General features: G+C 40.3%; 1 protein-coding gene across 3 annotated transcripts in view; it reads left to right on the forward strand.

Moving 5' to 3' along the window:
- The window catches only part of arhgap26 (Rho GTPase activating protein 26), a 278476-nt gene that overhangs the window by 138735 nt on the left and 123016 nt on the right, over positions 1-16725 (forward strand). For all 3 annotated transcript variants that reach the window (XM_012958569.2, NM_001126773.2, XM_031897634.1), the window contains 3 exon segments: positions 11043-11130; positions 11874-11932; positions 15059-15164. In XM_012958569.2, the coding sequence (XP_012814023.2) occupies positions 11043-11130; positions 11874-11932; positions 15059-15164 (253 nt within the window).

Genomic DNA, 16725 nt, shown 5'->3' on the forward strand with positions numbered 1-16725 from the left:
ATTTAGTTGCCTTTTATGAGGAGGTGAGTAGGAACCTTGATGCTGGAATGGCAGTTGATGTCATCTACTTGGACTTTGCTAAAGCGTTTGATACAGTACCTCACAGAAGGTTAATGATCAAATTAAGGAATATTGGCCTAGAACATAATATTTGTAATTGGATAGAGAACTGGCTGAAGGATAGAGTACAAAGAGTGGTGGTAAATGGAACATTTTCTAATTGGACCAGTGTGGTTAGTGGAGTACCGCAGGGGTCAGTCCTTGGTCCTTTGCTTTTTAACTTGTTTATTAATGACCTGGAGGTGGGCATAGACAGTACTGTTTCTATTTTTGCTGATGACACTAAATTGTGCAAAACTATAAGTTCCATGCAGGATGCTGCCGCTTTGCTGAGCGATTTGACAAAATTAGATAACTGGGCAGCAAACTGGAAAATGAGGTTCAATGTTGATAAGTGCAAAGTTATGCACTTTGGTAGAAATAATATAAACGCAAACTATCTACTGAATGGTAGTGTGTTGGGGGTATCCTTAATGGAGAAGGATCTAGGGGTTTTTGTTGATAACAAGTTGTCTAATGCCAGGCAGTGTCATTCTGTGGCTACTAAAGCAAATAAAGTGCTGTCTTGTATAAAAAAGGGCACTGACTCAAGGGATGAGAACATAATTTTGCCCCTTTATAGGTCCCTGGTAAGGCCTCACCTTGAGTATGCAGTGCAGTTTTGGGCTCCAGTCCTTAAGAAGGATATTAATGAGCTGGAGAGAGTGCAGAGACGTGCAACTAAACTGGTTAAGGGGATGGAAGATTTAAACTATGAGGTGAGACTGTCGAGGTTGGGGTTGTTTTCTCTGGAAAAGAGGCGCTTGCGAGGGGACATGATTACTCTGTACAAGTACATTAGAGGGGATTATAGGCAGATGGGGGATGTTCTTTTTTCCCATAAAAACAATCAACGCACCAGAGGTCACCCCTTTAGATTAGAGGAAAGGAGTTTCCATTTGAAGCAGCGTAGGTGGTTTTTCACGGTGAGGGCAGTGAGGTTATGGAATGCCCTTCCTAGTGATGTGGTAATGGCAGATTCTGTTAATGCCTTTAAGAGGGGCCTGGATGAGTTCTTGATCAATCAGAATATCCAAGGCTATTGTGATACTAATATCTACAGTTAGTATTAGTGGTTGTATATATAGTTTATGTATGTGAGTGTATAGATTGGTAGGTGTGGGTTAGGTGTGCTGGGTTTACTTGGATGGGTTGAACTTGATGGACACAGGTCTTTTTTCAACCCTATGTAACTATGTAAGCGAAGTGATTGGGAAGCGGAATCATCTACCTGGGCTGGACAATTTGAAAGTGGTTGGCCACACAGTTTCACACAAAGTGATTGCTGATTGTAGTGCATAAAATGATTGCATCGTTGTTTAGAACAATTGCTGCTGACTTCACAGCTGCTTCTAGAAGGAATGGCAAAGTGAGAATTATTTGTTGGGAGCTTATCAAAATGTGCTCCCATGAACAAGCACCTTCACACAACATCACCATTCACAATACAAGTCATTGGCCACTGCCATCGAACTCTGGAGCGATAGGAAAGTTTTTCTGGAATAGTGAATTGTGCATCAACATCTGATAGTCTGATGTGCAAGTTTGGGTTTGACAGACACAAGGAAGAATAGTCTGAGAGTGTTGTCCATGGTTACTTAATGCAGTGAATAATTATATTTTTCAGAAGTCCATTTCTTTTTTAGTTCTTTTTAGTAAAGGGTTTGGATATTTTCTATATAAGTCAATGGGAGTTGTCATAAACAAAGTGAAGCCATATTCTCAAACTCAAATTTTTCCGAGTGTTTAGAGTTCTTAGATCAAGTACAAGGCTCTGTTTTATTATTACAGAGAATAAGGAAATATCTTTTAAAAATCTGATTTATTTGATGAAAATTAAGCCTATGGAAGCTCTCATTATTCAGAGCTTTCTGGGTAATGGGTTTCTAGATAACAGGTCCCAATACCTGTATTACTGTATATGTATGAATATATTTATACATGTATAAATATGTGGACACCAATCATATTGAAGCAAAATCCTTAATAATATTTATTCTGCTAATTTTTCTTTATGATTTGTAACATTCCTTATTTCTAAATTCTGCAGCAGAAAGGGTTGACAGCTAAAGTCATTGGCCTCCCCCCATGTATGTGTTTAATTCTACAAGGAAAGGATTATTTGATCAAAAGCATTTCCACAACACGGCTACTTCTATCCCTTATAGAGGTGATTACCTTCTGTAATTGGATTACAGTTCAGGGTCGCCCCTTCATCATGAGAATCTTCAGGCTCAACAGTAGATCTGTGCAGTTTGTAATCTAAACACTCCACCATAATGGAATAAAAAGCAGTTTTAAAAGCACAGTATGCCTTATTTTTACATACCATATATACTCGAGTATAAGCCGACCCGAATATAAGCCGAGGTACCTAATTTTACCTAAGAAAACTGGAAAAACGTGCTGACTCGAGTATAAGCCTAGGGTGGGAAATGCAGCAGCTACTGCTAAGTTTCAATAATCAAAATAAATACCAATAAAATTATATTAATTGAGGCATCAGTGGGGTATATGTTTTTCAATATTTATTTCAAAGAAAAACCGTAAACTAGCTCTGTAAGCGGAGAAGAGGGTCAACAAAAACAGTATGAGTACTACCCCATGCTCATTGCATATTGGCAAACTGGCAGCAAACCCGGTCCCAGAGGAGATGTAAGGGGGAATAAGTATTGCTAGTGGTAGCCTAGGCCAGGGCACTGGAGGGTCTGGTTGCGGGTGGCCTAATTTGCACACAAAGGACAGAGGGTGCTAGTCTGGAGGGACCCATGGCACCCGACTCGAGTATAAGCCGAGGGGGACTTTTTCAGCACATTTTGGGTGCAGACTTTGGCTTTATTTGTTTTGCTAATGAACAATGTACAGTTGTTTTAGAGATGTCTGCTAGGCATTTCATAATATGAATATATAATATTTATAGTTATATAGTGTTACTTATACACAGTGATATATATTGTATAAGCATTCCTTATTTAGTTTACAGTGAATCCAGTACTCATTCTGTCTATGATCATTTTGTACCAGCTCTCAGTGCACATTGCCAAATGTTTCAAAACGAATGATATACATTTTCTCCTCGTTTTTTCACTGCCAAATTTTACAAGATTTAAGGGGTCATTTACTTCCACAAGTGCAGTGAGCAAAGTGCAGTTATGAGCACAATGGGCATGTTTTTTTCCCAGAATTCCAGCATTGTTGCTCGCACCATATGAGCATTGCATCTAATGCCATTACAGCCCATGCATCAAAACTAACACAACTGTGCTTTCACTTCATTGCAGATCAGATGCAACTGTGTCGAATGTGGTTGCCGTAATTTCTAGTGTTTGTTATGTATATGACGTGTGCACACTATTCTTTAGGTACAAGCCTGCTGCACCCTTCGACACTTGGTATTTATGGAACCCTTGAGTGACCACCTGGTCCAGCGTATGGCTGTGGTGATATTTGTGGGACCACAACTTCTAAATGGCCCCTTTAATCTCTAATAAACATTCATTTCGTGCATCTTCTACTTGAAACCTGGCACTTTATTCAGCAAAGTTCAGCAGTTTCTTGCATAAAGAAACTAATGGATGTTTCTGCCTCAGACCTGATGGACCCTCTGTGTCTTTACATAATATTATTTAAAGGACAAGGCAAGTCAAAATCTATGAAGCACACTATTAAATAGTACTACTATTGCTGTGTAAAAACGCTATATTCCTTGCTTGCCTAATGAAAGATTTACACCTGCTACATTCTACAGGTGCTTGCCGCTGCCACACACCACCCGCTCGCCGCTTGCCTCTCCCCCCTGCCTCTCCCCACCTTGCCTCTCCCCCCTGCCTCTCCCCACCTTGCCTCTCCCCACCTTGCCTCTCCCCACCTTGCCTCTCCCCCCTGCCTCTCCCCACCTTGCCTCTCCCCCCCTGCCTCTCCCCCCTGCCTCTCCCCACCTTGCCTCTCCCCCCTGCCTCTCCCCGCCTTGCCTCTCCCCCTTGCCTCTCCCCCCACCTTGCCTCTCCCCCCACCAGCACCTGCTTGCCAGCTGTCTTCTGTGCCGCTGCTGTTCTGTGCCACGCCGCTTCTGTTCTGTGCCGCTGCTGCTGCCGCTGCCATGGCAACCGGATGATAGGGGGGGGTGCGCATGCACCTCCTAAGGTCTCAAGTCGCCAAGCCTGGGAAGGAGCGAGGCATTATGGGAATCTTCTCTACCCTGCTCAGCGTTTTTTCTAACTGTGTGGCTTCAGATCTTCTGAATGAGAGAAATATGGGGAGACTTAAGGGCACTATTGAGAGAACTGAAGGTATGCCTGCAGTTTGAGATTAACTCTTTATTAGCCTTTCCTTCTCCTTTAAAGTGCTTATTACCTCAGTCAGTTCATGTTATCACCTCTAAACGCACAGCACCATCACTTGCCATCTGAAAACCAGTACAGTTAATTGAAGTCAGGACTATTTCAAAAGAAATACTTTTATTTGTCAAGCCTCTGAAAGTATCAAATGAGCTACAAATCACACGATTAGTGGAACAGAAGGTCTGTAATATCAATATAAGTTCAGCTTGGACTTATTCAAAAAGCACTAGCGAGAAGAATAATGGGACACCAGCCACATTCCATTTGATGACTTTTTCACCTTACTTTTGAATGGTAACTAATTGGTTATGACTTTTCTGGCATTAAAGATCGTACAGAAACAAAAGCCTTAATCCAGAATTTTGGAAAAAGCTATAGTCTGGATTCTGCCATTAAACCGGTGAGTACATTTCCAGTAAATTTGTAATACCGGTGCCGGCCCCAGCTGGTGATTTACCAGCTAGGCCGGTCAAATACTGGCCAGATGGCAAACATAAAAACAGTCTATGTGTCAGGTTACATTCACTAGGATTCATGATATGTACCCTAGGTTTCAGGATACATACCCTATGGGGCACATTTACTAATCCACGAATCCGAATGGGAAAAATTCTTTGCGATTTTTTTCGTCGCCATTACGACTTTTTCGTAAATTGTCGCGACTTTTTAGTAGCCGTTACGACTTTTTCGTAGCTGTTACGATTTGCTCGTATATTGTCGCAACTTTTTCGTATTGAGCACTCGTAAACGGCGGGCAAAACTTTGCATGATTTTGGAAGCCTCCCATAGGACTCAATGGCACTCTGCAGCTCCAACCTGGCCCAAGGAAAGTCTCCCATAGGGCTCAATGGTACTCTGCAGCTCCAACCTGGCCCAAGGAAAGTCTCCCATAGGGCTCAATGGCACTCTGCAGCTCCAACCCTGCCCAAGGAAAGTGTCCCATAGGGCTCAATGGCACTCTGCAGCTCCAACCTGGCCCAAGGAAAGCCTCCCATAGGGCTCAATGGCACTCTGCAGCTCCAACCTGGCCCAAGGAAAGTCTCCCATAGGGCTCAATGGCACTCTGCAGCTCCAACCTGGCCCAAGGAAAGTCTCCCATAGGGCTCACTGGCACTCTGCAGCTCCAACCCGGCCCAAGGAAAGTCTCCCATAGGACTCAATGGCACTCTGCAGCTCCAACCTGGCCCAAGGAAAGTCTCCCATAGGGCTCAATGGCACTCTGCAGCTCCAACCCGGCCCAAGGAAAGTCTCCCATAGGGCTCACTGGCACTCTGCAGCTCCAACCCGGCCCAAGGAAGTCTCCCATAGGGCTCACTGGCACTCTGCAGCTCCAACCTGGCCCAAGGAAAGTCACGATACTGAAACTTGAATGAATCCAAAACTTTCGTACTCGGCACGATGGCTACGAAAAAGTTGCGACAATTCACGCAAGTCGTAACGCTACGAAAAAGTTGCGACAATTTACGAAAAAGTCGTAACAGCTACGAAAAAGTCGCGACAATTTACGAAAAAATCACAAAATACAGATCATTACGAAAAAAACGCATTTGGACTCTTTTCGGACGTTCGTGGATTAGTAAATGTGCCCCTATGTGTCAGGATACATTCACTAGGATTCATAATACGTACCCTAGGTTTCAGGATACATACCGTAGGTATCATGGCCTGTTACCCTTTACTGAGAAGGAATCATCAACTTAACCACAGCAATAAACAGGAGCTTGCCTGCTATAAATAAAGCTTGCCTGCTATAAATAAAGCTTTTTGGTCTTGCCATTGTTTAAATCATGTTTGTTAATATTACATAACAGACTTGGCTGAAGAAGGAGGAACATTTAGTGAATATAAGCAGAGGGCTCACTAAATCTGTTTAAAAATGTGTCTCTGCACGTTAACCTAATCATAGCAAAAGTTGAGCCTTCTCCTATCGATTATGCAGCTGAGGTTTTATTATGAAAAGGGAGTAGCTGTAAGGCATCTCTGTATATTTATTTAATCTGGCAGGTATGACGTTGGGGCTGTGGGTTGTCTTAATCATCTATTGCAGTCAAGTATTCTTGGCAATGTTATTCAACCAAAATAACGCAAGACATGAAAAGTAGCTTGGATGGAACATTCTTTTCCTCCTATGGTGTGGTACAGTCTGGAAGAGTTGTGCATATTCGTTAAATATTGCCAACATATATTTAAATATATGTCTGAACATTGATTTACTAATCTAGGTTCTAAGCTTAATGCAGTGTTCATTTACTAATTCATTGATTAAAATCTAATTACTGATTAAACTATTTATAACTTTTTGCACCCATATTAGTACAGATATTGGATTTATTGTTCAGACCAGGGGTTTCCAGATCCCCTTTCTGTCATTTGGATCACTGTTATCGTAAATCTGATAAAAAGACTGATACTAATATCTACAGTTAGTATTGCTGTTTGTATATAAAGTTTATGTATGGGAGTGTATTGGTTTGTGGGTGCTGGGTTTACTTGGAAAGGTTAAACTTGACGGACTCTGGTCTTTTTTCAACCCTGTGTAACTATGTAATACTAGAGGGTTGATTCACTAAGGTGCGTTAAAACGAGCGCTATTTATAGCATGCGTTAAAAATTTTATTGCGTCTTATTTTTCGTGACTTAACGCACATTTCACTAAAAGGATACTTGCGTTAATTTAGACACGCTGTTTGCGTTATATAAGTCGCGAAGACTATTTTCGTGAGTATTTGTTGCAACGCGCGCTAATTAACGCAGCACGCACAAATTGTCACCGCGTGCGAAAAAACGCACGCCATATTAGCCATACATGCCATTACTTTCGGAAAACTACTGTTCATTTCCCTGCAAACTGGAGGCTGCATCACTCTAGGGCAGGGGTGTCAAACTCAATCACATAAGGGGGCCGAAATCTAAAATACAGGCTAAGTTGCGGGCCGAATTTTTTTAGTTACTATGTGAGGAGAATGGAAATTGATTATGCTGGATGGTCAGATACACTCACCAAGGGCCACATAAAACAGCCAAGTGGGCCGGATTTGGCCCGCGGGCCTTGTGTTTGACATATATGCTCTAGGGCCAACACATACTTGAATAAATCACACTGCAAAGTCCATATTGTGTTGCCAAAAGCTCATGAACTGTACTTTTCTATAATTACCACCTGGCCCAAGTAGGTGTTAATGTGATATTTACCACGTCTATGTGTTTGTGTATCATGCGTTAGAATTATTTCTGCGCAAGAATTAACGCATTAAAATTAACGCCTTGTGATCATGCGTTATTTAGCGCATGCGATAATACTTTAGCGAATCGTGCATTTTTCTGGCGTGTCAATTTTAATGCAAAAAAGTATGCAATAACGCTTATCGACCTTTAGTGAATCAACCCTTATGTATCTATGTTAACTGCAGAAGGTTTGCCCAGTGATAGTAAATTAGCTTCATCATGTAGTCTTGTGAACAGTAGTTTGGTTTTTATTCTTTTATCCCTGTATGTAACATAGTAAGTTGGGTTGAAAATCACGTTCAACCATAATGCCTATATATAACCTGCCTAACTACTAGTTGATCCAGAGGAAGGCAAAAAACCCCAGTGTAATTCCTAGGATGGGTATGATGCCTTTATGTCAAGACAAACAAGCAGTTTTTTTATTGCAGGGGTTCTGTACATACTCTCCCAATCATGGCGAGTGGTTCACTATACAAATGGTAGAACTATGATTGAAAGTGCTCCTTTACAGTACAGCTGGCATTTGCTGCATGGCACAGAGATCACTAAGGGGCAGATTTATCAAAATGTGTGTTCAGAGCTTAATACAGAAGACCTCCTTTTTTTTTTTCTTTTCATTTGCATACTCAGTTTCTTTGCACTGATAATCTTTACTCTGTTAGCTTCTCCCACCTAATCACATGCTCCAATCTGATCACACCCCAGCATCATTTTATATATATTTAAATTCTGTGCCCACAATTTTCATTGTAGACAACATTGGTGTGCAGAAACGATGCTACTATATGTACACTGCTCTGCACGTATCAGTGCTCACATTCTACAGGAAGCGCCAAGGTCACTGGGAGAAGAAAGCGAGCATGTGCAATAAAAGGGCGCAGCAAGAGGAAGTGAAGGCTTCTAAAATGGCAACAGCAATGAAAGGAACTGCACTATACTTTAATGATGGCTGGCAGAACTAAGCTCTAAACTCACATTCCAATAAATCTGTCCCAAAGTGTGGAAGAAAAAAGAAAGCATAGCTGAAGCAGAAAAGGACTGAACTTAAAAATGAAATATTCTGCTGTAGAGCGGGACATAGAAGACTGTTATGTTTTTTAGGAAAACAAATGTTTTCCTCTTTTGTATGCTCTAATGAGATATGGAGGTATGGGACCTGTTATCCAGAATGCTTGGGATAAGGGATCTTTTCATAATTTGGGTCTCCATATCTTAAAGGAAAACGAAAGGCAAAATCACTTGGGGGTGCCAAAATGTTAGGCACCGCCAAGTGACTTTAACCACTTACCTCGTACCTCGGGCTGGTGCCCCTGTTAGGAGAAAACAGCACCAGCCCGGGGTACCTGGAGCGGATCGCTTCCTTCTTCCTGCTTCCGTTGTTAAAATGCCAGCGGTGGGCGCATGCGCAGTAGAGTGAAAAGCGGACTTTAATGTTTAAGTTCGGCTTTTCACTCTACTGCGCATGCGCGCGCGGCGAATCAGGAAGAAGGAAGCGCCGGCAGCTACCCCGGGCTGGTGCTGTTCCCTCCTCACAGGGGCACCAGCCCGGGGTAAAAGGTAGGTGGTCAAAGTCACTTGGGGGTGCCTAACATTTTGGCACCCCCAAGTGACTTTGACTTTCTTTTTCCTTTAAGTCTGCTAAAATATCATCTATACATTAATTAAACCAATAGAACCATTTTGCCTCTAATAAGGATCCTTGCAGCTTAGTTGGGGTCAAGTACAAGGTACTGTTTTAATATTACAGGGAAAAAAATCCTGTACAGGTATGTGATCTGTTATCCAGAAAGTTCCAAATTACGGAAAGGACATCTTCCATAGATTCCATTATAAACAAATAATTCTAATTTTTAAAATTAATTCCCTTTTTCTCATTAATTATAAAACATTACCTTGTACTTGATCCCAACTAAGATATAATTAATACCTATTGGAGGGAAAACAAACCTATTGGGTTTATTCAATATTTAAATTATTTTTAGCAGGCTTAAGTTATGAAGATCCAAATTACAGAAAGATCCCTTATACAGAAAACCCCAGGTCCCGAGCATTCTGGATAAGCGGTCCGATACCTGTACAGGAAATCTTTAAAATTAGAATTGTTTGATCAAAATGGAGTCATAATTCAGAGATTTCTGAAAAATTGGTTTTTCAAATAACTGATCTTATACCTGATCAATCACAGTTTATGAAAAATAGCAATCTGTTGGCCCGATTGGTGCATTCATTATGGTATTGCTGAAGTAAATGAATACGCCTGCAAGGGTATGAGTGGATGTTTCAATTTTCATGATGTTCATAAGTTTAATAAAATAAATATAATAATACATATATAAAGGCAGAAGTGAGGGTTGTTGGTCAACGTGGCGGGACAGAGCCTAGCAATGGGGCTTACTGGTTCCTCCAGCTTTAGAACTGCTCCATAGATAGATGTTTAATCATCAAATGGATATTGCATCATCTGATCCACTGCTGGTATTCTGTATATATTGCCTAAGGCTCATGTAATTACTGGAAATTTGGATCAGATATGCAAGATCCATCATATGACCCCCGATCATGCCGGAGTGCCAGAATGTTTCTCATTATTTGCTAAAGTGATAAAGCCTCTGTGCTGTTTGTTGTTTTTCTTCTCTGAGATTCAAGATGAGTATAATTTATCATTTGCCTCTGATGTTCTGGTCAGATGTAGAAAGCCTCTGTGACACTGATGAAAGCCATAACAGAACATCTCTGTGCCGGGCTTGTACAGGCCCCAATTCCCTGCACTCACAAAGCTTGTTTAAGAACAGATTTGAGGTTTCCTGTGCCAGGAGAAGAACTGTACACACGCTGACTCTCTTGCAAACAAAATCAGTTTACAAACATTACGCCAAGCAACATAAGTGGATCAACTCGTCTTTAATGTCTTCATTTAGGGAAAAGTTGTTTTCTTTGCCATTATGTATGAAAGCAGGTTGTTAACCAAATATCTGTCATCGGTGGTTTTCAGATCCATTTCTAAAGGAGAGCCAGTCATGCACTTGCTTTGCCCAGCTAATGTGTCCGTTTGCAGCCAGAATCATTGTTTTCTGACTCAAGAAATACAAACGTGTAATTATATGTTGGATAAACAGTGCACATATTTGCAGCCCTGACTGTTCAGAACTGCAGCATTCTCCCAACCCTTTGTAATGAAAAGGTGCCTATGTTTAGGGGGATGATTTTCACTTGGGCTTTTTAATATAAAAATTGTGCTAATACACATATGTTTGTGTGTGTGTGTGTGTATATATATATATATATATATATATAAATCATACTATGGTGCGCCTTTTTTTGGAACTAATCATTTTTCAAAATGCTTTAGTTTCAAAGTTTGTTTTTCTATTCCAGATCCTAAAATCTCTCCTGAAACAGAAACTGAAATTCCGTCGGAATGGGAGATAAAGACAATCACAAGCTCGCTTAAGACATACTTGAGGTACAGTCATGTTTAAAAATGTTTTCCCACTGGAATCCATGATATAACTCACATGGTGCATCAGTTTAAAAGGGCCATTTCATAATGGTAAATGATACCTGCCAAACCCTTTTGTGGGATTACCTCCTCTGTTTCTTATTATACTAAACAGCAACCTAAACCAGAGGTGGGTACCTGTACCCACATCTTTCAGCTCTGTATACTTTATGTGCATGTGCTGCTGGTTCCAAGAGAGGAAATCCTCTGGAGCAGAGGAGGGTACGTTCCCAGTGTAGTCTGTTAGACCTGCACCCAACCCAAATCCACGATGGTAGGACAAATTTCAACACAAATGTGCCCGACACACAGGTCAGATCAACCCATACATCACTAGAGCTGGGGCCTTTGGCCTCACAAATTCTATTTCCCGACATAAAGAAGAAAAAACTGGAGTACAGAGGGAGAGGTGGGAGGGTGGTGGTGGGTGGTGGGATTAAAACCGGCGAGTGGGGCACAGGGGTATCTGCGAGCATAAAGCAGGTGTCAGCTGCTGTTGGGCCACAAGTGAGATTTGGCCCAAAAAGCCTGAAAACCATTGCTGTAAGATGTGCAAACAAACACCAGCCTTAGCAGCACATTGTGAAGTGCACAGATTTTTTTTAAGATATTGAACAAAACATTTTAATCTTTTTTTTTTTTTTTTTTTAATGAAATTTCCCGCAATGCTGGTTACTATACTGAACTTGTGCAATTTTAAATTGCAGGATGCTTCCAGGACCCCTCATGACATACCAGTTTCAAAGAAGCTTTATCAAAGCAGCTAGTAAGTTTCCCTTGTGTAATACCTTGTGTGGGGAAAGATGCCTCTCTGAGCTGTTCTCTGCCGGGCACTCAGCCATCAGCTCTGGTTTGCTTCTCTGATCTTACTTCTCTCTGTTTAACTGTTTTATCCTCTGGGACATGTACAATAAATTGTGCTGGGAGTCTGGGCACGTGGGTCAGTCTAGAGGCTCAGGTAAAATGTCACATTAAAACAAAGAGATCCAGCTCTGTAAAGAATGCTGTTCATTCAGCCAGATTGGGCCAGTTCTTTTGGAATGAATTAAGGATGAGCTTGTTGGTGTTTAAATGCTTATAATGACTAACATAATAGGAACCAACATACAGTTCTGCATCGCAGGAGTTCCTAATTTCTTACCCACAAAGCATGATGGGACTTTGTTCAACACTTGGTGTATTCTTGGGCATGGCTTGGGTTATCAAGTTTGGATTTTATACTCACAGCATTTAAATGGTTTAGAAGCAACACATCTGCTGTATTTCTCTCTACACACCTCTGCTAATGCATTGTCTAGTTTGTGGTTTGCACTAATGAAGCTCTTGTGTGTGCTTAGCCCAAGGGAAATACTTTTGCTGCTATAGTTTGATGGTATTTTTCTAAACAAGCTACCAGAAAGCATAATGGACTCATTCTGTTTAAGGATTATTTTATTACCTATTCCCTATTCAGATTATATTACATGTTGCCATCACATGTGAGATTGTGCTCCCCGCTGTTATAGCTTTAGGCAGTTATAAAGTTATAACAACAAGAAAGCCAGTGTCTAATGATAATAACGGCAGTGACCAAACAGCCTGACAATAACAAAAAGCCAGAAGCCAGTAGAACTCACTGGGTTGCCCCCCAAGGCCAAGTTGGATACTTATCGGCCTGTTTATGCTTTCCTGACAAAAAGGTTTACATTTCCAGTCTGGCAAGGTCCACATCAGCATGTGAATATTATCTTTGCCTGGTGGATCCTGTACTCCGGCTGTATGATCCAATTGTTGGTCAACGCATTAGTGGCCATATCTGGCAGATATACACTTGTTTCAAACAAGCAGATCTCATTCTCTATGTCCAGCTTTATGTAATGCCAAAACTACAAGATATGCCAGTAACCTATTCATAGAAGCTAGGAGAATCAAAACTAGAGGCTGTAAACTCCATTCATTTCTGAAGGTGGGTTTTACTGTGGTGAGCTCTAATCTGCCCCTATATATACAACCATACATAATTAGAGATAAGCCAGTGCATAATAAAGTTACTAGATTTTCCAAGTGAAGTCCAGAGACAGGAAGGGCTCTGCAGCAAATCAGAATGTTGGTATGCCATGCCCACTTTTATATGTCATGCCCACTCCCATACACCCACTCAACCAAATATTTTAATCTTACTATATTTCCCTAGAAAATATATATATATTTTTTTTACATATTATTTTCTTAAGCAACAGAAAAGCTGGGGCAGGAAGTTTGGAGGATGTTGGAGGAGAGAAAGGGGAAATATCAACAGTTGACTAGGGGCAGCTCTGTTGCCACAGTGAGGCGGGGGCAGTTATTTATGGGGACAGGGAATCTGAGACGGCTTCAGACCCCCTGAAAAGGTGACTGATGGCAACCGTATTCCATAAGCCATCTCATTCATCTTATAGGTTATAGAATCATGGTTCTTAATGATTTGCAAATTGATCTCCATATCATTCTTATATTCATAAGAAGTCTGTGCATTTTATGTATGATTTAAGTTAAACTTGAGCAAAGTCATTATTAAAAAAACTAAATTTTCTCTTACAGCATGTTAATTACAGAAGAAACAGCATTTAGAAATGTTGTGATATATTTTTAAACTGTATTGACTAATCAGATAATTTTCTGCAGCTGTTTTAAAGAAATCCATTAATTTAACATGTCTGTAATTGGACTGGCCTACTGGCACATCTGCACTCTCTGAGAGATGCACCGGCCTGGCGTTCGACATCGGTTCATTTACATAAGGCACAGGCACTTGAATGAATTGCTGGGACGCATCTTTTGTTACTGTTTATTTCTAAAGAGCCAAAGCACATTCTGTACTTTAGCAATGGTTATAAAATACAAACTGATATTAATACAATTAGAAATAAATAGAGTGAAGAGTGCCCTGCTGCCATAAGCTTAGATGCCTAGAATATTTTGGGGGGCTTTTGTACACCCTGGATAGGTCATTTGAAACTGTTTATGCCTGGCCACTTTCTAAAATTTCTGGGTTTCAAAGTGATGCCTTTTTGGTTTTCTCTTATTAGCACTTCTGTAAACTCACAGATTTGTTCTTACTGGCTTAAAAAAAAAAACAAAAGCCAATCACAAGGGTAGTTTACCTTTTAATTAACTTTTAGTATGATGTAGAGAGATCCTAAACAATTTGCAGTTGGCCTTCATTTTTTTATTATTTGTGGTTTTTTTAATTATTTAGCTTTTTGTGTACCTACTGCCCAGGTTGGAATTTCAGTAGCTTTCTGGTTGCTAAGGTCCAGTTTAACCTAGAAACCAGGCAGTGATTTGAAAAAGAGACAGGAATGTGAATGGAGGAGGGTCTAAATAGAAATATTAGTAGTACAGAGTAACAATAAAAGATTCATTTTTTGGCTGCTGGGGTCAGTGACCCCCAATTGGAAGCTGGAAAGAGTCAGAGCAGGAAAGTAATTGAAAAACTATTAAAAAAAAAAATAGACTAACTGAAAACTTGCCAAAATTGGCCATTCTATAACATACTAAAGGTTACCCTGAAGGTGGAACACCCTTTTATGGTATGTTCAGTGTATGGCCAGTGGTGCAAAAATGGTAAACCAGACATTAGTACAAGCAACATATTTCTTTTTTATTTTAACTTCTCAGATACATTGTTAAACACTGTTTTTGTTTAATGGATACAGTATGCTGACAGATTTCCATTCAGAGGCCTTGCAGGCCAAATCAATATTAATGCAGTATAACCAGAGGTAGATTTCTTTTGATCTGTATGTGTTTTCTGTCCATTAGAAACCCCACTGCTTCCAAATTAGCAAATGATTTATAACTTCCATCATTGCCGCACGCTGCCAGTGTCTATGCATGTTTCATGAAGTTTGTTTGTTTGATTTCATTAAAGAACTAGAGAACCAGGAGTCACGAATCAAGGAAATCCACTGCCTGATACACCGCCTACCAGAGAAAAACCGGCAGATGCTGAACTTGCTCATGACGCACTTGGCAAAGTGAGTTTGGAAACAGTAAAGCAAACTGTGGCACTGCCCACTCAGTATGTCAGTTAGGGTGAGATTTGGGATAAATGTTTGTTTTCTTTAGATAATCATAGAAGTCCAGACTGAATTCCCATTAAAGGAACAGTAACACCAAAAAATGAAAGTGTATAAAAGTAACTAAAATATAATGTGCTGCTGCCCTGCAATGGTAAAAGTTGTGTGTTTACTTCAGAAAGGCTACTATAATTTATATAAATAAGCTGCTATGTAGCCATGGAGGCAGCCATTCAAAAGAGAAAAGGCACAGGCACATAGCAGATAACAGATAAAACACTATTGTATTCTACAGAACTTATCTGTTATCTGCTATGTAACCTGTGCCTTTTCTCCTTTTTTCCAGCTTGCATGGCTGCCCCCGTGGCTACACAGCAGCTTATTATATAAATTATAGTAGTGTTACTGTAGCAAACACACCAGTTTTACCAGTGCAGGGCAACAGTGCATTATATTTGTATTACTTTAAAGCTCTTTCATTTTTTGGTGTTACTGTTCCTTTAAGGTGAGAGGTGAATGCTTGCTTACTGCCTTACATATGCTTGAAAATGTCAGACTGGTTTATTAGACTGTGTATTTATTGTAGAACAAGGCAATGATGTGAGGGGCCCTGATGAAATGACTGATCAGAAAGTGGGTCTGGAATGCAAATAGTCTGAAATCCACTGTAGTATAAGCTGCTTGGCCATGGAGATATCTGATCTAAAGGAAACATTCCTTAATAGCAAAGTTTATTTTCTCTTAAATAGACACTGAAATATAAGGATGTAACTTAACATGAACACAAATGAGCAAATCTGAATTTGTATATATGGCCTCTGACTGCCAAACCTGACCTGGAGGAAGACTTTCTTTACAGATGTATGTAATCTAATAGTCCCATTATAGGCAATGGGCTGCTCTACTTCTATATACTTATAGGAAATACCTCTGCTTAGGCAAGCAATTTGTCAAGAGCCCCAATGTGTAATGACTTAAATAAAAAATTATTGCTTTGTTTTCTCTCTGTTTACAGTGCATCTCATCTAAAATATTATAGCTGTTAAATTCAAAAGAGCCATGAATATCCTGTAATTTATATCCTTATAAATGGTGCTCACATGACTCACTGAAACCTGTGTATTATAATCAATAATGTACCCCCTGTTATGAGGTCACCTCGGAGTCCAATGATCTGTATAAAAACACTTTGCCTTCTGCCTTGTACGGTCATGGAACTCTTCTGTGTTAATATACTTATATTTTATAATAGGGAATACATTCTTGCCTATATGCTGTACAATAGGGGTTATTATTATTATTATTAACATTTATTTATAAAGCGCCAACATATTCCGCAGCGCTGTACAAAAAGTGGGTTTCATACATTGGACATACAGAGTAACATATAAAGCAATCAATAACCGATATAAGAGGTGAAGAGGGCCCCGCCCAAAAGAGCTTACAATCTACAAGGAGAAAGGGTTGAGACACAAGGTGTGGGAATGGGATACATTATTTCCTATAATATTTATTCTCC

This window comes from Xenopus tropicalis, chromosome 3, assembly GCF_000004195.4.
Source record: "Xenopus tropicalis strain Nigerian chromosome 3, UCB_Xtro_10.0, whole genome shotgun sequence".
Classification (NCBI taxonomy): domain Eukaryota; kingdom Metazoa; phylum Chordata; class Amphibia; order Anura; family Pipidae; genus Xenopus; species Xenopus tropicalis.